General features: G+C 36.6%; 1 protein-coding gene across 1 annotated transcript; it reads left to right on the plus strand.

Moving 5' to 3' along the window:
- Positions 1-15,483: 15,483 nt before the first annotated feature.
- Positions 15,484-17,133, plus strand: LOC122591527. Its single transcript, XM_043763791.1, has one exon. The coding sequence runs from the start codon at positions 15,484-15,486 to the stop codon at positions 17,131-17,133; it is 1,650 nt and encodes a 549-aa protein (XP_043619726.1).
- Positions 17,134-18,108: the final 975 nt, after the last annotated feature.

Raw genomic sequence — 18,108 nt, forward strand, 5'->3', positions numbered from 1 at the left:
TTGTGAAAATATCTAAACAACCCCAGAAATACAAATGATCTATGCGACGAGGAATTACTCGTGAGAATACTTAGAGTAATCTCACACGTTGCAATTGCCCAAGTTCCAAGCAATATTGCAAGTGTGAGAAGTCTTATACTTATAGGCAAACATGTCCTGATGACATGGCAATATGCCGTACTAAATATGGTTGGATGGATTTTTGGGACATATCCATAACATGCTTGTTTAAGGTAAAGTATGTAAGTTTCTTTGATGTGACTTGACATACTTTATTCCCAACCTTTTGCTAAAATTTTCCCAATCCCAGGTTGATAGTAATTAACCGGGTAAAGGTAGTTAAAGCTGCAAAAAGACTTTCCTCATAATCAGTGAAAAAGTGTTGTAATTACTTTTTCACTGAGCCTCTTCAGATTCAACTTCAGGTAAGATCTTCTCTGAGCTCTGCTTCTGAGATGATCTTCTTCTTCAGTCTTCAGTCTTTGACTTTCGTCTGAACGTCTTCAGTGTTGGTTGATTCTGAATCTGAAGTGAAGCTTCAGTGAGCTTTATTCTGAATGACTTCAGAATCCTGAGCAAGTTTTCTTCACTGAGCCTCAACTATTTTGAACAAATTATACTTAGTCGATTTTCGACCTAACAGTTTAAGTTAGAAAAACAAACAAGAAAATTTTCTTAAGGCATCATGATCTATGAGATGTCCTTAGAACTATTTTTACAACTTAAACAAAAACTTGTATTTTTAGACTTACAAACTTGTATAGATAGAAGTCTAAAATACATGTACTATTTTAGAACAAATAGGGGGAATTTGTTAGGTCGAAAATCGACCAAGTATAATTTGTTCAAAATAGTTGAAGTTCAGTGAAGAAAGCTTGCTCAGGATTCTGAAGACATTCAGAATAAAGCTCACTGAAGCTTCACTTCAGATTCAGAATCAACCAACACTGAAAAACGTTCAGACTGAAGTCAAAGACTGAAGACTGAAGAAGAAGGTAATCTCAGAAGCATAGCTCAGAGAAGATCTTACCTGATTGAAGAATCTGAAGAGGCTCAGTGAAAAAGTATTTACAACACTTTTTCCCTGATTACGAGGAAAGTCTTTTTTGCAGCTTTAACTACCTTTACCCGGTTAATTACTTTATACCTGGGATTGGGAAAGTTTTAGCAAAAGGTTGGGAATAAAGTATGTCAAGTCACATCAAAGAAACTTACATACTTTACCTTAAACAAGCATGTTATGGATTTGTCCTACAAATCCATAAATGCATCCAACCATATTTGTACGGCATATTGCCATGTCATCAAGACATGTTTGCCTATAAATATAAGACTTCTCAGACTTGCTAAAATGCTTGGAACTTTGGCAATTGCAACATGTGATATTACTCTAAGTTTTCTTACGAGTAATTCCTTGTCGCAAAGATCATTTGTATTTCTAGGGTTGTTTAGATATCTTCACAAGTGTGATTATCTTTGTTCCGCAACAACTCTTGTATTTTGTTTATAGCAATAAATAAAATACATTGAAAAATATATCTTGACTCATTGCCATAATACTTGAATATAATTAGTACTTATATTGTTTCAAGCACTCGTTATTTATTGTTTATATCTATATCTGGATCGTGGTTCATAACTAGTCTTTGTCTAGATTCGAACCACTTGCCAGTCGGGTTACTTGATATACTTGTGTTTATTGCTAACCTATTTTATATCTTGTTATATCTTGTTCTCGTGTTACATCTTGTGTAGGTGGACTCACATAGAATGATTGTATAAGTTAATTAATAATTAAGGGTAAAATGGAAATTTCGCATGTCCCAAAAATGTTAAATTTTCAATATGAGATTATAATTTTTATATAGTAGTAACCAGTCCTTATTAAAGATTGATTTACCTTATCATAGAGGTGATTTCAAAAGTACTCTCAATTAAGTTTGAGACTTATAAAGGATGTAGGAGATCAAACAAAGTTGGTGTAGTCATGAAGTTCATTCTTTGTGATTTGATAGACGTAGGCTTGAGTCTCACTCACATCACTTTGTATGATATTGCAAGGCAATAAAGAGTTGGACCTTGAGTTTATGGGCTTGCCAAGGTCCTGCCAGATCGTGCAGACAAGGGGCACTCCTGGTTTCCCTTGCTTTCAAGTACGACTTTAAGACAATTTGTTGGTCCACAATCCCAATACACCATGAGCCAGCTAGCCTTTAAAGAAAGGATCTGAGTAGCCTACTCTAATCTTTACAACAACAAAAAAAAGGAGAAAAAAACATGTTCTCATCATACTTGAAACGAGGAAACGCATTATGGTACAAAAACTAGCAAGTTATTTGGATTGATACAACCCATGTCTCTACTAGTAAATGGGTTCATGTCAGAAAAGAAACAATACAAACTCAGTTAGTGGCGCATAATGATGAGGATACCGGATGAACTTTATATTCATTAGTCCTTGCTGTTATATTTATGAAAGCACATCATGATGTTCTCGGCAATCAACTTGAATCATCCATTATTGAACTTAATAGCGGCAAAATGACAAATAGTCTTGTGACTTTTATCTTAAGAGAAAGTGAATTGAAGTTTTAATTAAATGTTGAATTAAGTGATATTCAAAAAGTTTGGAGGCAAATTCAGAGGATAGCCTGTTCAAACTTTTTATATTTTTGTTAGGTAGATAGACTAATTATATTTTGGGATGTTATCATTGTCTCTATTAGTTAGTTTTTTAGCTATTATGAATCATACTCGTATAAATGCTTCCGCCAACTAACATGGCATCCTTAACTAAGATCCATTTAACTTTGAAAAACCGAATATTAGAATGCTAAAGGACGATGTGCTTAGCTAAAGAGAATAAAATTAAATAAACACAAAAGCACTAAACGAATATAATTTTATTGTCCTTTACACTTCAGAAGAAAACAAACTAATTGTGTTTCTGAGAATCTCATAGTAAACTTTTTTTTTTACAAACAATCTATGATTCTCATTGTGGCGAAGGATCCAAACTGGCGAGTTCACCCTTAAACTTATACCATATACCTTTGGGAATCTTTTGCTTCTTAGATATCCACTACCAATCTCAACTATGAATTCACATTTAATACTATATCATATTATACCAATTTCACTAAATGTGTACATTACATTCACTCTAACAGTTCGTGACTATAACAATATTTTGGTATATAATTTCAAAAAATCAGCTGCTAATATAAAAAAATGGCAAATGTAGTAGTTGAAATGAATATGTGTTATGTTTTTGAAGAAAGTCTGTCAATGTTTGAAATGGACAAAGAGCGAAGACCATACCACAAAAACTGTAGTTGCGCTTTGCATAGGGTGGATGATCAAACTCATAAAGCTTGTTTGCATCACACAAGAATGTCTTATGGTAGGAAACTATCATGGAAGAAATGTTCATTGATTTTAGTGCCTTTCACTAATATCACTTTGTGAGATATCGGAGGGCAACGAAGGATTGAACCTTGCGTTCGGTCTTGAGTAAGAAGAGGGTTTACGGGCTGCAAGTTCCTGCCAGATCATGAAGAAGAGGAGTGCTCCTGGTTTAATTCCTTCGCTCTGACGTTCGAACTCATGGCATTGATTTGGTCCTGGGTAACCAATCTCGATACACCGTGAGCCAGCTAGAAGTTAATGATGGATATAGGTAGCCTCTATTAGGGAGTGGGGAGTGGGTCGATGAGGGGAGAGATACCGTGATGAGGGGAGGTGAGTGCCAATCCTTACAATGGATACCATGATGAGAGGAGAAGAGAGGTGATGGCAGTCTCTCTATCTCTCACGACTTTGTAAGGATTGAATGACATGATGAAAAAGGTGGTGAAGGGAGGGGAGAGGTATTCCTTGTATGAGAGACGAGATGGGAAGGGAGGGACATTCCTTGCATGAGAAAGGGGAGGGATAGAAGCCAAAAGAATGTAAAAAGATGGTGAGGACACTCCCCACTCCAAAAAAAAAGGGGAGACAAAAAAATAGCAAAGGCGTGCACAAAAAACGGTAATACTTGGAAGAGGGAAATGTATTACCACTATATGGTACAAGTAATCTACAATGAAATGTCATTCTCAACGGGAAGAAGCAATCTTCAAGCAGTTTCGGATTTCAAACATTGGCCGGTTAGAAGTATGCAATCTTGAACAACATTAAAGGCCTTTTGTAAACTAAAGCTCCTAACGCATAATTAAAACAATAGTTCCGAATTCGAATATATAAAAACTCAAAGTAACATATAGGTGGTGTAGAAATGTGTCATGATATTAATAATATTATTAGCTTTGTGTATATTTTTGAAGTAACCATTTTCCATGTTCATCGAGTAAATATATTTACCATTGCAAGTATATGCTTTTGGATTCCATTTGTATTTTATTTAACTTATGAATACCAACATAAGAACAAAATAGAATTTATGAATTTTTCCCCTAGCTAGAAAGCTTGACATACTAAACTAACATCCATTTCACTTGGAATAAATCGATATTTAGAATAAAGAATATGCGGACACTGGAAACGTATTTGTTAAATACTCAATAAGAATACAAAAAACATTAAAAGAGACAAATTTGGATATAATATCAATATTCCTTTCACATAAGTTGTGCAGAAATACAAATCCATGATTTTTCTTATAATATAGCCCTACCCAAGGGTTGATCTTAATTTGCATAGGGCAAAAGATGAGACACCACAAGCTTGTTTTCATTATATGACATAGACATACAAAATATGAATAAAAGTAATTAATTGTTCTAGAACACTTTTCATATTTCCTCATAATTTTAAACCGTGTTGTCTCCAAATATGTAAAAAAAAAGTTAAGACCTGGCTCAAGCTAAAAAGTAGATCCTAAAACAATATTAGAAAATCTCATGAATTATAATAAAAATATTTAAGGAAATACTTTTTACAAACATAATAATAATTAATTAAAGCTCTAGAAACAACGACTCAATTTACTAACTTCACTTACTAGTTCATTATATATTCTAATTACTAACTCAAAAGTATAATAATGGGGAAAAATGAAATCTACATGTTCCATTCAATATTACAATCCATGGTATTTGGACTTTTGTGTCATTACTATATATATAAATTTGAATTTTGGGGTTTCGTGCCAAAATGTTTTTTTTTATTTTGTTTCTTTTTTAATTTATGTTTAACTCATCCATTTGCAATATTGGTCCTCATTAGCTAACGACCGTTATTTTTAATTTGAATGTTTAACGGGAGTTATGGAAACTATTGCAGATGAGGTCCTTATCTTTAAAGGGAGTTAGATCCTTTTTTTTAAGTGTCTTAACAATCATTTAATGTTATTTGAGTTTGTATATTGAGAGATTGACTTATGTTACTCTTGTTACTCTTTTGTTAAGTTCTGTTTGGATGTATAACTGGAGTTACGCAACATGTCCTAATTATCGTTGAATGCTATATGAGTTTGTAAATTGAGAGATTGACTTATGTTACTCTTTTATAACTATTATTAAAACATTACTTTACTTACAATACGTCCGACCCGCAACGAAGTGTGCGTTAATTAGATTTCGTGCCAACATTTTATTTATTTATTTATTTTTTTTTTAATCTTTATATGCTTTTCTTTTCTTTCTTTCTTTTTTTTATCTTTTATTTTTTTGGTTATGTTTTCATTTGTTTATTATTTCCTTTTTTATTACTAACAACCATCTTCTACCAATGAAATTACATATCTATATGTCGATATAAATGATTGATTCAAGTATTAGTTTTACGTATATGTAGTCCATGTTATTTACCGTTTTCGTGTATGTTTGATCATGAGAATGAAGAGCTCAATCATAAAGAGGGTTTAACTAAGAAAATCGTCAAGATCTCCTACGAAGTAGTGCAAACCTAATAAATTCTTGGCGAATCTAAGGTGTAAGATGATTTTTCCATAGAGATGTATCGATCTGTGGAAGATATAGATGTAATATGATTTTTATATAATGATTGATTGATGATGAATGTATATGATTGTATGATATACTGCTACTGTATATTCTCTGTTATTACAGAGAATTTGTATAAAGTGTGTGTATTGAATTGATAGTAAATGATTGTATGTGAATGCTAACAACCAAATGATTGAGGGTATTTATAGACACCCAACTTAGGGTTTTCTTGTACATGGGCCGTACTGGGCCGCTGGCCCAAATTCCAAGGTACGAGGCATTGAACATTAGAAAATTATGATTTGTCACTCTTTACACGTCACCTTCATTCAAGTGTAAAAACATTTGATAACATTGAGCTTGCATAAGTATTTAACATCTAAACCGAATGTTCAAGTTCTCGAACAGGTTAGGCTTAGACTGAGTGTGGGTTCAGGTTCTTAGGATCCGACCATTGGATTTTCCTTTCCTTTAGGGTCTGATAGACTTCCTAGGATCTGCTAGACCTCTTAGGATCCGACCTTACTTCTAAATTCCTTCTGTCCTCCTAGGATCCGACCTCAGGTCCCACTGGCTGATCATCTCTAGGATCCAACTTTCAGTGTTCGCTTTTAGGATCCGATTTCGAGTGCGGGACACACCTGATAGCCGATCCTGCTAGTTCCGATCTTAGGCTTATAATATATATTAATATATATATAAATGTTATTTCAATCCTCTTTCTTTAAACGTGTGGATCGATCCCTCAGCCTCTAGGCTTAGAAGTCTTTTTCTTTCTTCTAAGGTCCGACCTTTTCTCTGTGTTAGGATCCGATCTCTTTCTCTCTCCAACTTCTTTCCTGATCTTATTCCCTTAGTTTTAGCCTTATACACACACACACACACACACACACACACATATATATAATAAGCCTTGTGACTAGCCTTCCAAGATTCGATTCCATCTGTTAAGGTCCGACCTTCTTTCCTTTAAGTTTCGATCCTTCAATACTCCAAGCTTAAACCTCCTAGCTTCGGCACAATGTATATAAATACATATATCTATCCAATCTAAACTCTTAGATTTCGGAATCTGTTTCATCGAACAGATCTTTCTTTTTATCTTCTTGAATGCCGATTTACATATATATAAATTAGGGTTTGTTTTGGTGAGATTTCACCATAATCATCAAGTCCCCCAAGTTTGGAGGTAAGGATTTCACACAGACTTGGATTCAAACTTTATGCTTTCTCTTCTTAATATTTTCCATTTTCAGGTTCTTTTTTGCGGCTATAACATTGAGGACAGAGGAGAGAAAATCAAGCCTAACACAGGTATAACTCTTTCTTTTTCTTTTCGAATTGGGTTGTTAGGTCCAGATTTACGGGACTCGCTCCAGACGTAACTACTGGAGCCCTCTGAAGATTTGTCCAGAAATTATGTGAAGACCAGTGAACAACTTACTTGTATAGAAATCTGGATTCCACCAGATTTGTTCAATGGACTTCACTCCAGTCAAGATCTTTCCACTGAAGAACATTCTCACTGAAGTTGAAGACTGAAGTCTGAAGAAAGAAGTCTGACAAATAGCGGAGCTCACTGGAAGACTTACCAGATCTCCTGACTGGAGTCCTTGTCAGTATTCTAGACCTTACAAGTCTGAACACTGATTACGAGGAATTGACTTTATGCCTTTACATGCCTTTAACTGGACAATCCATTTGTCTTTTGTTAAAAGCCTTACACGCATGTAAAGGTGGTTGGTTAATTAGAAGACAAGTCACTATCATGTGACTTTATTCTCGTACTTTAATCAATGCTTTTAAGGAATTAATGTAATTTCCTTAAATGCATGTAACCATATTTGTACGGCAAAAAGAATATTATATTTATTCTTTTTGCCTATAAATACCAAGTCACTTCCTCGTCCAAATTACATACTTTTACAATTTGGTGCCTTTGCTCAAATACTCTCGATCTAAACAGTCATACTTCACAACTTTAAGTATTTCGATCAAAGAGTTTATTTAGCAAAGATTAGATCACTTGTAATTCATAGGTTGTTTAGATACTTACTTTGTAATATCTTGTTCCACAACAACCTTGTATTTTATTTAACATCAATAAATAAAATACACTTGAAAATTACATTGTATCTCACCATTTACTTATTTGCTTATCTTTGTATTGCTTAAGTACGTATTACGTTATATATATTATAGCATTTATATTCATCGTAATACTAGTCCAATCTAGTGCTTACTTGATATTTAATACTAGTCATCTCTAGTGATTACTTGACTTGTTATTCTACACTTGTGGGTTAAACCATTGAGTGAGGGACTTTACATTTGGTATCAGAGCAGAAGACTAACATACTTGCCTAGATCTACATTCTCTCGATGGCCAACCCAGAGATACATAAGGAAACCCTTTAAATGTTGGACCTCCACCCATAAATGAATTTGAACAAACCAATGACCATACTAACAATAATCCACCACCACCTCCTATTCCTGCTTCTCCACACGTGCATGTGCACCACTCGAATACTCCTGTTCCCAAATTCAGTGGGAATGGTGATGAATTTGGCACGTAGAAGGCTAGGATGTTATTACATGTTACTGGTTTTGAGAGGAATATGCTTAAAATTTTAAATGAAGGACCCTATATTCCTAGAAGTCCTCTCAATCCACTTCTTGATCCAACTGGAGCAAGATCTGGGAGGGAAAAGAGAGAGGAACATTGGTCTGAAGAGGAAAGGAGACTTGTCAATATTGACACTACTTTAAAAGTCATGATCCTCGGGGTCGTTCCTGAAGCTCTAATTCCTACACTAGTGCTTTATCCCACTGCCAAAAGCATGTGGGATGAACTAGTGAACCAGTATGAAGGTGGTGATGATACTATTGTTACCAGGAAAGTGGCTTTAAATAAGAAGTACGAGTCATTTTTTGCCCTACCTAATGAATCATTAACTGGTACCTACACCAGATTTATGTCTATCATAAACCAGTTAAGAGGGCTTGGGGTAGAGAAGGACAAGGACATACTTCTTGAAAAATTTTGTGATATTCTTCCTTCAAAATGGTCTCATATGATTGTGGTCTTGAGACAAGGTAAAACCTTGCATTCCCATACTCTGTCATCTTTTTATGGAGCCTTCAGATTCACTGAAGAGAATCAAGCCCAGAGAATTGAGGCTGGAAAAAGATGCTATTAATCATGCTTCCAGTAGTTCCCCTGTGGTTAGTCATACTGAACCACCATGTGCAACATTAACGTCTTCCGAGAATGTATTTTCTATGAAGAAGATGATGTCTGAATTAATGGATTCTGGAGTCATGAATAATATCTCTCCAGATTATGATGAAACTAATAGTGATGATCTAATGGCTATGATGGCTAAAACGTTTAACCGTTTCAAAGCCAGAGCTAGTAGACCCACTGGACACAATGCACCCAGTTCTTCCACTGATAAGACCAATTTGACATGCTTTAAGTGTGGCAGAAAAGGTCATTTCATGAAAGAGTGCAAGTCCAATCAGTTTGTCTCACAATCTGGTCCATCAACTTCTTATAACAAGCCTGATGATAGCTACAGATTAAAATACAAAAAGCTTAAGGCTCAAATTGCTCTCATGTCTGCAGAAAAGGATAATAATAAATGCATGGTGGCAAAAGAAGAATGGGTTCCCTCTAATGACTCATCAGTCGATGATGAAGAGGAAAGAGATTGTTGTTATATGGCTCTAGCTGATGAAGAGCATCTGGTGAAAGAAGATGTCACATCTGGAAGATGGGTGGACATTGTCATTAAAAAGGTAATAGATTATGACAAAGAAACTGATCCTGAGTTAAAATTGGCCATTGCTGAAGCTTTAAACTCTGATTTAATGTTTGTGGAAACTGTTCGTTCAGAAATGTCAAATAATTTTGAAACAGATTTTTCTGAAATGACAAACTTACAATCTAAGTTAAAAGAATTGCAAGATATTGAACTAGCTTTCAAAGCACAAGTTTTGGTTACTGAACAACTGGTCCAAGAAAAGGAAGAACTGGAAAATCTTTTATCAAAAGAAAAACTTGTTACCTAGTCATGGCTTGAGACCAAGAAACCATAAGATGATGCACGTAACCAGTACCCCTCCCAAAAACGTGCATATCTGGGGGTGATGTAAATGCTGCTGCATTAATACCTATTGTTGACCGACTGCCTGAAGTGTTAAAACCTAGCACTATCTATGATGAACCAACAACACCCAAAACTTGTATTATTCCTCCTGTTCAATTGTCTGAGGTTAAGACTGGAGCTCCAAAGATGAATGCTCCAGTCAAGAAGGTTAAGCAGAATAAACCTTTGCCTCAATCATCTTCTAAAGAACCACAGGTTCAGGAAAAGAAGAATGTTGTTCCTCCACCTAAGCCAAAAGTACAGTCAACTGGAAAGGCTATGGTGTCATCTGAAGAAAATATTTTGTTAAGGTTGGAGAGTCAGTTTCAACTACTGGCTTGTCAAGTTCAAAGTAGTAATGCAAGAATTAACAATTTTGAGGGTACTTCATCTGGCCCTAAACAAAATACAAAACCTTTTTCCAAGAAAGAAAAATCGAGCACACCTATTGATAAGAAAAAGAAAAAGGTTTCAAAACTGTCAGCTCCAGTGGTGTTTGCTGAGAAACCCACTATTTTTGAAAGTGAAATCAACCAGATACCTGCTGGGATCCATCCTTGTGGATCCAGAGAACCCATCAGTCGATGGGTTCGCAAACCTTTAAACTAATAATCTGGTGGATATGCAGGGCGATCGAAAGAAATATATTTGGTTTCTTGACAGCACTGCTGGCAGGACAATGACCGGATGTAAGACCCTGCTGGAGGAGTTCAAAGTTTCAGACGGACCCTCCATTACTTTTGGAAATGATGGTTCTGGAAAGACTGAGGGATATGGTGTTCTGAACAATGGTCAAGTCAAATTCAGACGAGTGGCTTATGTAAATGGGTTGAAGTATAATCTCATAAGTGTGAGCCAGTTGTGTGATGATGGCTACCAGGTGTTATTTAACATCTCTCAAGGCATCGTATTTAATAAGGATTGGAAGGTAGTATTGATTGCTCCCAGAAAAGGGAATGTGTACATAATGGATATGGAAAGCGCTCCTTCAGAGCAATGTTTCTATACCAAGGCTGATGAAGACACAAACTGGCTATGGCATAAAAGGTTGTCCCATTTAAATTTCAAAAATATCAACAAGTTGTCTAGAAAATAACTCGCAGATGGGATACCTTCTGTCTCTTTCAAAAAGGAAAGGCCATGTCCAGGATGTGAGATGGGGAAGCAGAAACATACCAGTTTCAAGACAACAGAATTTTAGCATATCTGAACCTCTTCATATGCTTCATATGGACCTCTTTGGTCCAGTGAACGTTCGGACTCGTGCTGGTAAGAAATATACCCTAGTAGTTGTAGATGAATACTCCAGATTTTGTTGGGTAATATTGCTTAGATCAAAAAATGAAACTGCTGCTGAAATCATCGCTCTTATCAAGCAAATTGAACTCAAATACAAGCGAAAAGTGTGTCAGTTAAGAAGTGATAATGGAACAGAATTCCAGAATGCAACTCTGGAGAAATTCTGCACTGACACTGGCATCTCCCAGAATTTCTCATCAGCACATACACCAGAACAGAATGGAGTTGTAGAAAGAAAGAACAGCACGCTGATAGAAGCTGCCAGGAGTATGCTTGCTGAATCTGGTCTTCCTAAAATGTACTGGGCTGAAGCAATTGCAACCGCTTGTCATACTCAAAATCGCTTAGTATACGTGAAGAGACACAAGAAGACATCCTATGAAATATTGAGAAATAGAAAACCAAATATTGGTTATTTTCACGTTTTTGGATGTCCAGTTTTCATCCTGAATGACTCCAGTCAGTTAGGCAAATTTGATGCCAAAGCTGATGAGGGATATTTCTTAGGATATTCAGCCATTCGCAAAGCCTTCAGAGTCTACAAAAAGAGATTGGAAAAGGTCCAGGAGTCAATACATGTCACATTTGATGAGTCAAATGAAGCAATCAATAAAAGGCCAACCCTCAATTCTCCCCCAGAAAGTCCAATTATCTTTGGTGAATCTGATCCTATCAACTTCAATAAAGATTCATCTGAAGATGCTTCCAGTCATCCTGACTTGGAACCAGTGCAATTTGAAAAACTTCCAGTAATACTTCATTCTATCCTTTAATAAGTTTCAAACTACCCTCTGAACTTGTTATTGGATCAGATGTTCGTACTACTTCTCTAGTATCAGATTCAATTGATTTTGAGCCAGTAATCCAAGAAATGCCGTTAAATGAAGAATTTCATGATGCAAATCGTGATCTTACAGATTCTGATGAAGATGCTGAAGTTGTCTGGCAAGATCCTACTCCAGAAAATCAATTGAATTCTTGCACTGATATTGTTGTAAGAAACAATCCTGGTCAATACTCTAAGTGGACAAAAGCTCACCCAATCAACCAGATTATCGGTGACTCCAGTAGAGGGGTTCAGACCAGAAGTGCCTCTAGTGAATAATGTTTATATGTCAGCTTCTTATCACTGATGGAACCGAAGAAGATTGACGAGGCAATGAATGACCCAAGCTGGGTGATAGCTATGCAAGAAGAGCTTCATCAGTTCAAATGAAATAAAGTTTGGAATCTGGTTCCTCCTCCAGTTGGCAAGAAAGAACCAATTGGAAGCAGATGGGTCTTCAGGAATAAAGTTGACGAAGATGGTCATGTGGTCAGAAATAAGGCCAGATTGGTGGCACAAGGGTACGTCCAGACAGACCTTGACTTTGAAGAATCATTTGCACCAGTAGCAAGTTTAGAAGTCATCAGAATGTTTTTAGCCTTTGCTGCTCATCATAAATTCAAGGTCTACCAGATGGACGTAAAAAGTGCATTTTTGAATGGAGAATTAGAAGAAGAAGTTTTTGTCAAGCAAACTCCAGGTTTCATTGATGAAAAGCATCCACATTGGGTATATCGTCTGGACAAGGCACTGTATGGCCTCAGACAAGCCCCTCGAGCCTGGTATGATACTCTGACCAAACACTTATTTATTCTTCATGAAAGAGGTAATCTTCTGTTTGTACAAGTTTATGTTGATGATATTATCTTTGGTTCTACTGATGAATCTTTGTGCAAGAAATTTTCAAAAATCATGTCTTCAAAATTTGAAATGAGTTTAATGGGTGAATTAACATTTTTTCTTGGACTCCAGATTAAACAAACCAGTGATGGTATTTTTATTAATCAAGAAAAATATGTTAGAGATATTTTAAGAAAATTCGATATGAATTCTTCACCCTCAAAATCAACTCCTATTTCTGCACCTTTAACAATAGATTCAGACCCTGATGGGAAGCCAGTGAACACCACTGTCTATAGAGGCATGATTGGTTCACTAATGTATCTAACTGCCAGTAGACCAGATATAATGTTTGCAACATGTCTTTGTGCCAGATATCAGCCTAACCCAAAAGAATCTCATCTAGCGGCTGTAAAGCGCATTTTGAAGTACCTTAAAGGTACTCCCAGTTTGGGTCTTTGGTATCCCAAAGGCTCAGGCTTAGATCTAATGGGTTATTCAGATTCAGATCATGCAGGTTGTAAGATAGACAGGAAATTCACTACTGGTGGATGTCATTTCCTTGGTGGCAAACTGGTGAGCTGGACCAGTAAGAAGTAAACTTCAGTCTCTTTATCCACTGCTGAAGCAGAATATGTGTCTGCAGCCAGTTGTTGTGCTCAGATACTCTAGATGAAGCACCAGTTGCTTGATTATAGTATTAAGTACTCAAAGACTCCTATCTTTTGTGACAATACCAGTGCCATTGCTATCTCAAACAATCCAGTCATGCATTCCAAGACGAAACACATTGATGTCAGGTATCATTTTATTCGCGATCATGTAATGAAGAATGATGTTGAAATCCATTTTATTCCCACTGATAAACAACTTGCTGACATTTTTACAAAACCTTTGATTGAAAAAACATTTCAAAATCTTGTCAGTGAGTTGGGAATGTTGAACCCTTAATCTGGAACCTTGTTATGAACGCCTTTGTGACACTGGCAGGGTTCTTTGATTCCAGATTTATAAATCTATACTAGTAAAGCTATCGAACGCCTTTGTGATACTATCTTTGCACTGATAGATTTATGGATCACCATTCCAGGGGGAAGGACTCAGACCACATTTTGTTTATATATATATCTAAGTTTCAGGGGGAATTTATTAATTTATTTTCTCACTAGACAAATTTTTCTGAAAAATGTTTCTAGTACCTTGTAAATGTGTCCCTCTCATTAATACTGGATAAGTTGATGTGCATGTTTGAAGTAACTTTTGTTGCTTTGTAAATGTGTCCCTCTCATTTGTTTATATTAGTTGATGTGCGTGTTTGAGGATTACCAGAATGGTCAATCTGGGTACTTACTGGAGTGTCCCTCCAGTGTACCAGTAATGCATGTTCTACTGGCCTAATCCACCAGTGAAACTGGAGTGTCCAGTCAACCTCCAAATGCATTAAAATGAGTCTGTATGTGTCAAATATTTCTTTTTAATATTTAAGGATAGTGCATGCCAACCTTACAAATGTTTCATCTGGACAGTTACTGTTTACCTTACGTGGCATGACTTTTTCAATTTAAATGATGGTTTTGTTACCTTGGGAAGACAAAAAAGTGCAAGTTGGTAATTTTTGTGGGCTGTCAACCGTCATACATTTATGTGTGATGGGAAACATTAAATGCGGATGTCAAAACCGATCAAAACTGTTTTGAACTTTTTCAAACTTACCGTTTTGAATTCCATTTTCTCTTTCCTCTATAAGTACTCGCATTTACCTTCACTTTCAGATTTATCTCGAAAGTCATTTACTCCCAAATCTTCAATTTCCTTCATTTATTTCTTTCATTCAATTCCAATCATCACTATCTCTTTTTTTAATTTTATTTGTAAAACCCTAAATTCTTTCAATTTCATATTTCTAATGGCTCCCAGAACAATAAATTGTGACAGAAATCTTCTCACCGACAACTATACTCCTCCTGCAAACGTCACTAAAGCTCATGACATCATCATCGATTCTGACAAAATCAGGATCAACATGCACAACTGGATGGCAAAGCTTGTCGGAACCCATGATCCTCAATCTATTATTGGATGACTAAATTCTTTCTTTCTTAGTTGTCCATTATATGGGGCTCTTACTATGAATCCAGGGAAAATGTACCATGGTTATTTGTGCGAATTCTGGTATACTGCTCACTTTTAGGCAGGTGATGATCATACCATTCATTACACCTTGAAAAAGGGATCTTGTCCTCGTACAATAACTGTCGATTCTTTACGAGATGCCCTTCGTCTGAACTATTTTTCTGAAAATGAATTACCATTACAACTTCCTACTGGCATCAATCTTAGGGAAGTGTGTAGGCAGATGGGTCACACTGAAATTCTTGATTAGCAGGGTGTGTTAAAAAGAAAAGGTACTATCTATATGAGTAAACTCACTGATTCTTGGAGATTCTTTTTTACTCATTTGGTAGAATGTTTGGGAAGTGGATCTGGAGGGCTTGATCAAATTAACCAGACCCAACTTATGATTGCATATTGCCTATGGCATGGGCTCAGGTTTGATTTTGCCCAAATTCTTTGGAATGATTTGGCTGAAAGAATAAAGGTTCATAAAAGAAAATCCCATGTTCCCTTCATTCGTTTCCTGTCTTTGATTTTTAAGCGTGCACTTGGAAATGAGTATGATTTTGACACCAGTCATTTTTCTATGGCTAAGCACTTGAGGGATCTCAATAACTTAGTGTCCAAAAGTGATGAAGTTGAGATCCCAGTTGTTATGACTGAAAGCTTTCGGAGGGAAACTACTGATGCATCACCTCCAGTGGATTCAGAAGAAACCCAGGGTGGTCCTCAATTCAATATAGACACTCTTAGGGAAGTAGAAAATCAAGAATCTGAACAACAAAATGTGGTTATTCCAGATTCCTCCCAGATAGACTTAAACAGAATTGTAATTGATCAGGCTGCAGATCAAACCACCTTCTGGGATGGAGATGAATCATCCTTGGACTTGTCTAATTCTGGTCAAGTTCAGGATTTATTTGGTGAAGCTCAGTCTATGGAGGCAGATCTCCAGAATCCTGTCTCAACTTCAATCGATCTCCCCATTGATATCATTCCTTCAGAAACTCCAACTCTTACTCTACTCCAATCTGAACAAACTGTGATGCCACCTCCTCCACCACCTCCAATTTCTTCAGCCACACCATACATAAATCCTCTTCCTTCTATTTTAATTCCTTCACCTCAATCAACTCAAAATCCTCCACAGTCAACTGAGAGACCTCCAGTTTTAAATATTCCAGTCTCAAGTGCTCCAGACTATACTGCTGCTCAAATCGAATTTCCTATACATGACAGAGTCGAGACACTCATATCTGTTGTTCAAAGAAGTGAATCTGGACCTTCTTCTATACTAGTGGGATTCTCTTCTTCATCTTCCACCGAAGTCCAAGGCCTTTTACACAAAGTGGCCGACTTGGAGAAATCCCTCCTGTCATCCTCTCAGTTTCTCTCTGATTTCAAATCTGCCATGACTAATTCCTTTCGGTCAGAGTTGAACACCTTCTCTGGGAATGAACAACTGGTATTTGATAAACTGAATGAATTGGTACTTGCCACTAACAATTTCCAAGAATCTTTCAAAGTGGTAGTCCAGGAAATGAACGAAAGATCCTCTATCTCAGTTTCTAATGTCCAAACTGCTGTTAAAGAAGCAGTTGACACCTCTCTAGGAGAACTGAAGACCCAGGTCCAGAACTTGCATCGTGTGGTGGATAGGTTGGATTGTAGGCCAACACTGGATCAGAGTTCAGTCATCAGCAATGTAAGTGACCAGACTGCTTTGAAACTCAAGAATCTGGTACTCAAGCAGCTCTCTACTGATGTGACTGACTCTGTTATGATCAAATCGCAAGAAGTTATGTTGCCAAAGGTTATAGATGTGACTGTTCAGGAAATTCTTAAGGACTTGGTGACTGAGGTAAAAAAATCTGAAAACACAAGTCTAGGAACTCAAGAAGGATATGTCAGCAATGAAGCCAGTCGCTGGTCGTACTTTTGGCTCCACTGATAGGCAAATGCTAGAGCAGGTCTGGAATCACCTCAATGCTGGAGGTTATTCCAAGGGGGAAAATCCAGGTGCTCTAGTTGCATTTGCTGCTAAAAAGTTGAAGGAGCAAAAGATGGAATTTGCTCGTATGGAGGAAGGTGATAATATTGGTACCGATGCCAATGAGCCACAGTTTGAAGAGTTTGAAGGTGTTGCCCAGCTCAAGAAAAATCTAAAGGGCACATCTGGTGCAAATGAAGAAGTTCAGTCTCCTGAAAGGCCGAATGTTACTGAGGAAGAATCGAAAAGAATTCATCAAACTGAACTCCTCATTAATATTCATAAAGAAAATGCCAAAAAGGCACTGGTCAAACATCATGAAGAAAGATCCCAGAATGCTGGTGCCTTGAATCTGAAGTTAGATATGTACTTACAAATGAAGAAAGATCCCAGAATTATTAAATGTCTTGATGTTCTGGATGATATCAAATTAAGAAGTGCATATTTGAAGGAAGAACAGGAGCTGGACTCATTTACTCATGATATCCCTATTCCAGAGCTGATTAAAAGAAGGAAAGAAGAACTGGTTCGTCTGAAGAACCAAGTCAAAAAGAATGTGGAAGAATATCTAAGGCCTCAAGAGATGCTGATCTGAATACATTCATTCCTATGGACACTTCAAAGTCTCTTACCAAGGTTGTAACAAGAAATACTAGTGAGACTCCTACTGAAAGCAGACCAATGGAAACATCTGAACAAGGCATTGGTTCTGATGATGTCCAGTTTCTGGTCAATCAAGCTCAAACAAGGGAAAGATATGAAGCCTTTGTACACGGCAGAGCTGATGTTAGAAAAATAATAAGGGTAGAAATTGAAGGCATTCCTAATGATCCCAAGTTTGAAAGGTTTTCAATGAAGTTGTTCAGGGAAGAAAATTTCACTGATGAAAGGCCAGCATGTACAATTCATGCTTTTGGAATGATTGAGTTAAAAGAG

The sequence above is a fragment of the Erigeron canadensis genome, chromosome 3 (genome assembly GCF_010389155.1).
Source record: "Erigeron canadensis isolate Cc75 chromosome 3, C_canadensis_v1, whole genome shotgun sequence".
Taxonomy (NCBI): Eukaryota; Viridiplantae; Streptophyta; class Magnoliopsida; order Asterales; family Asteraceae; genus Erigeron; species Erigeron canadensis.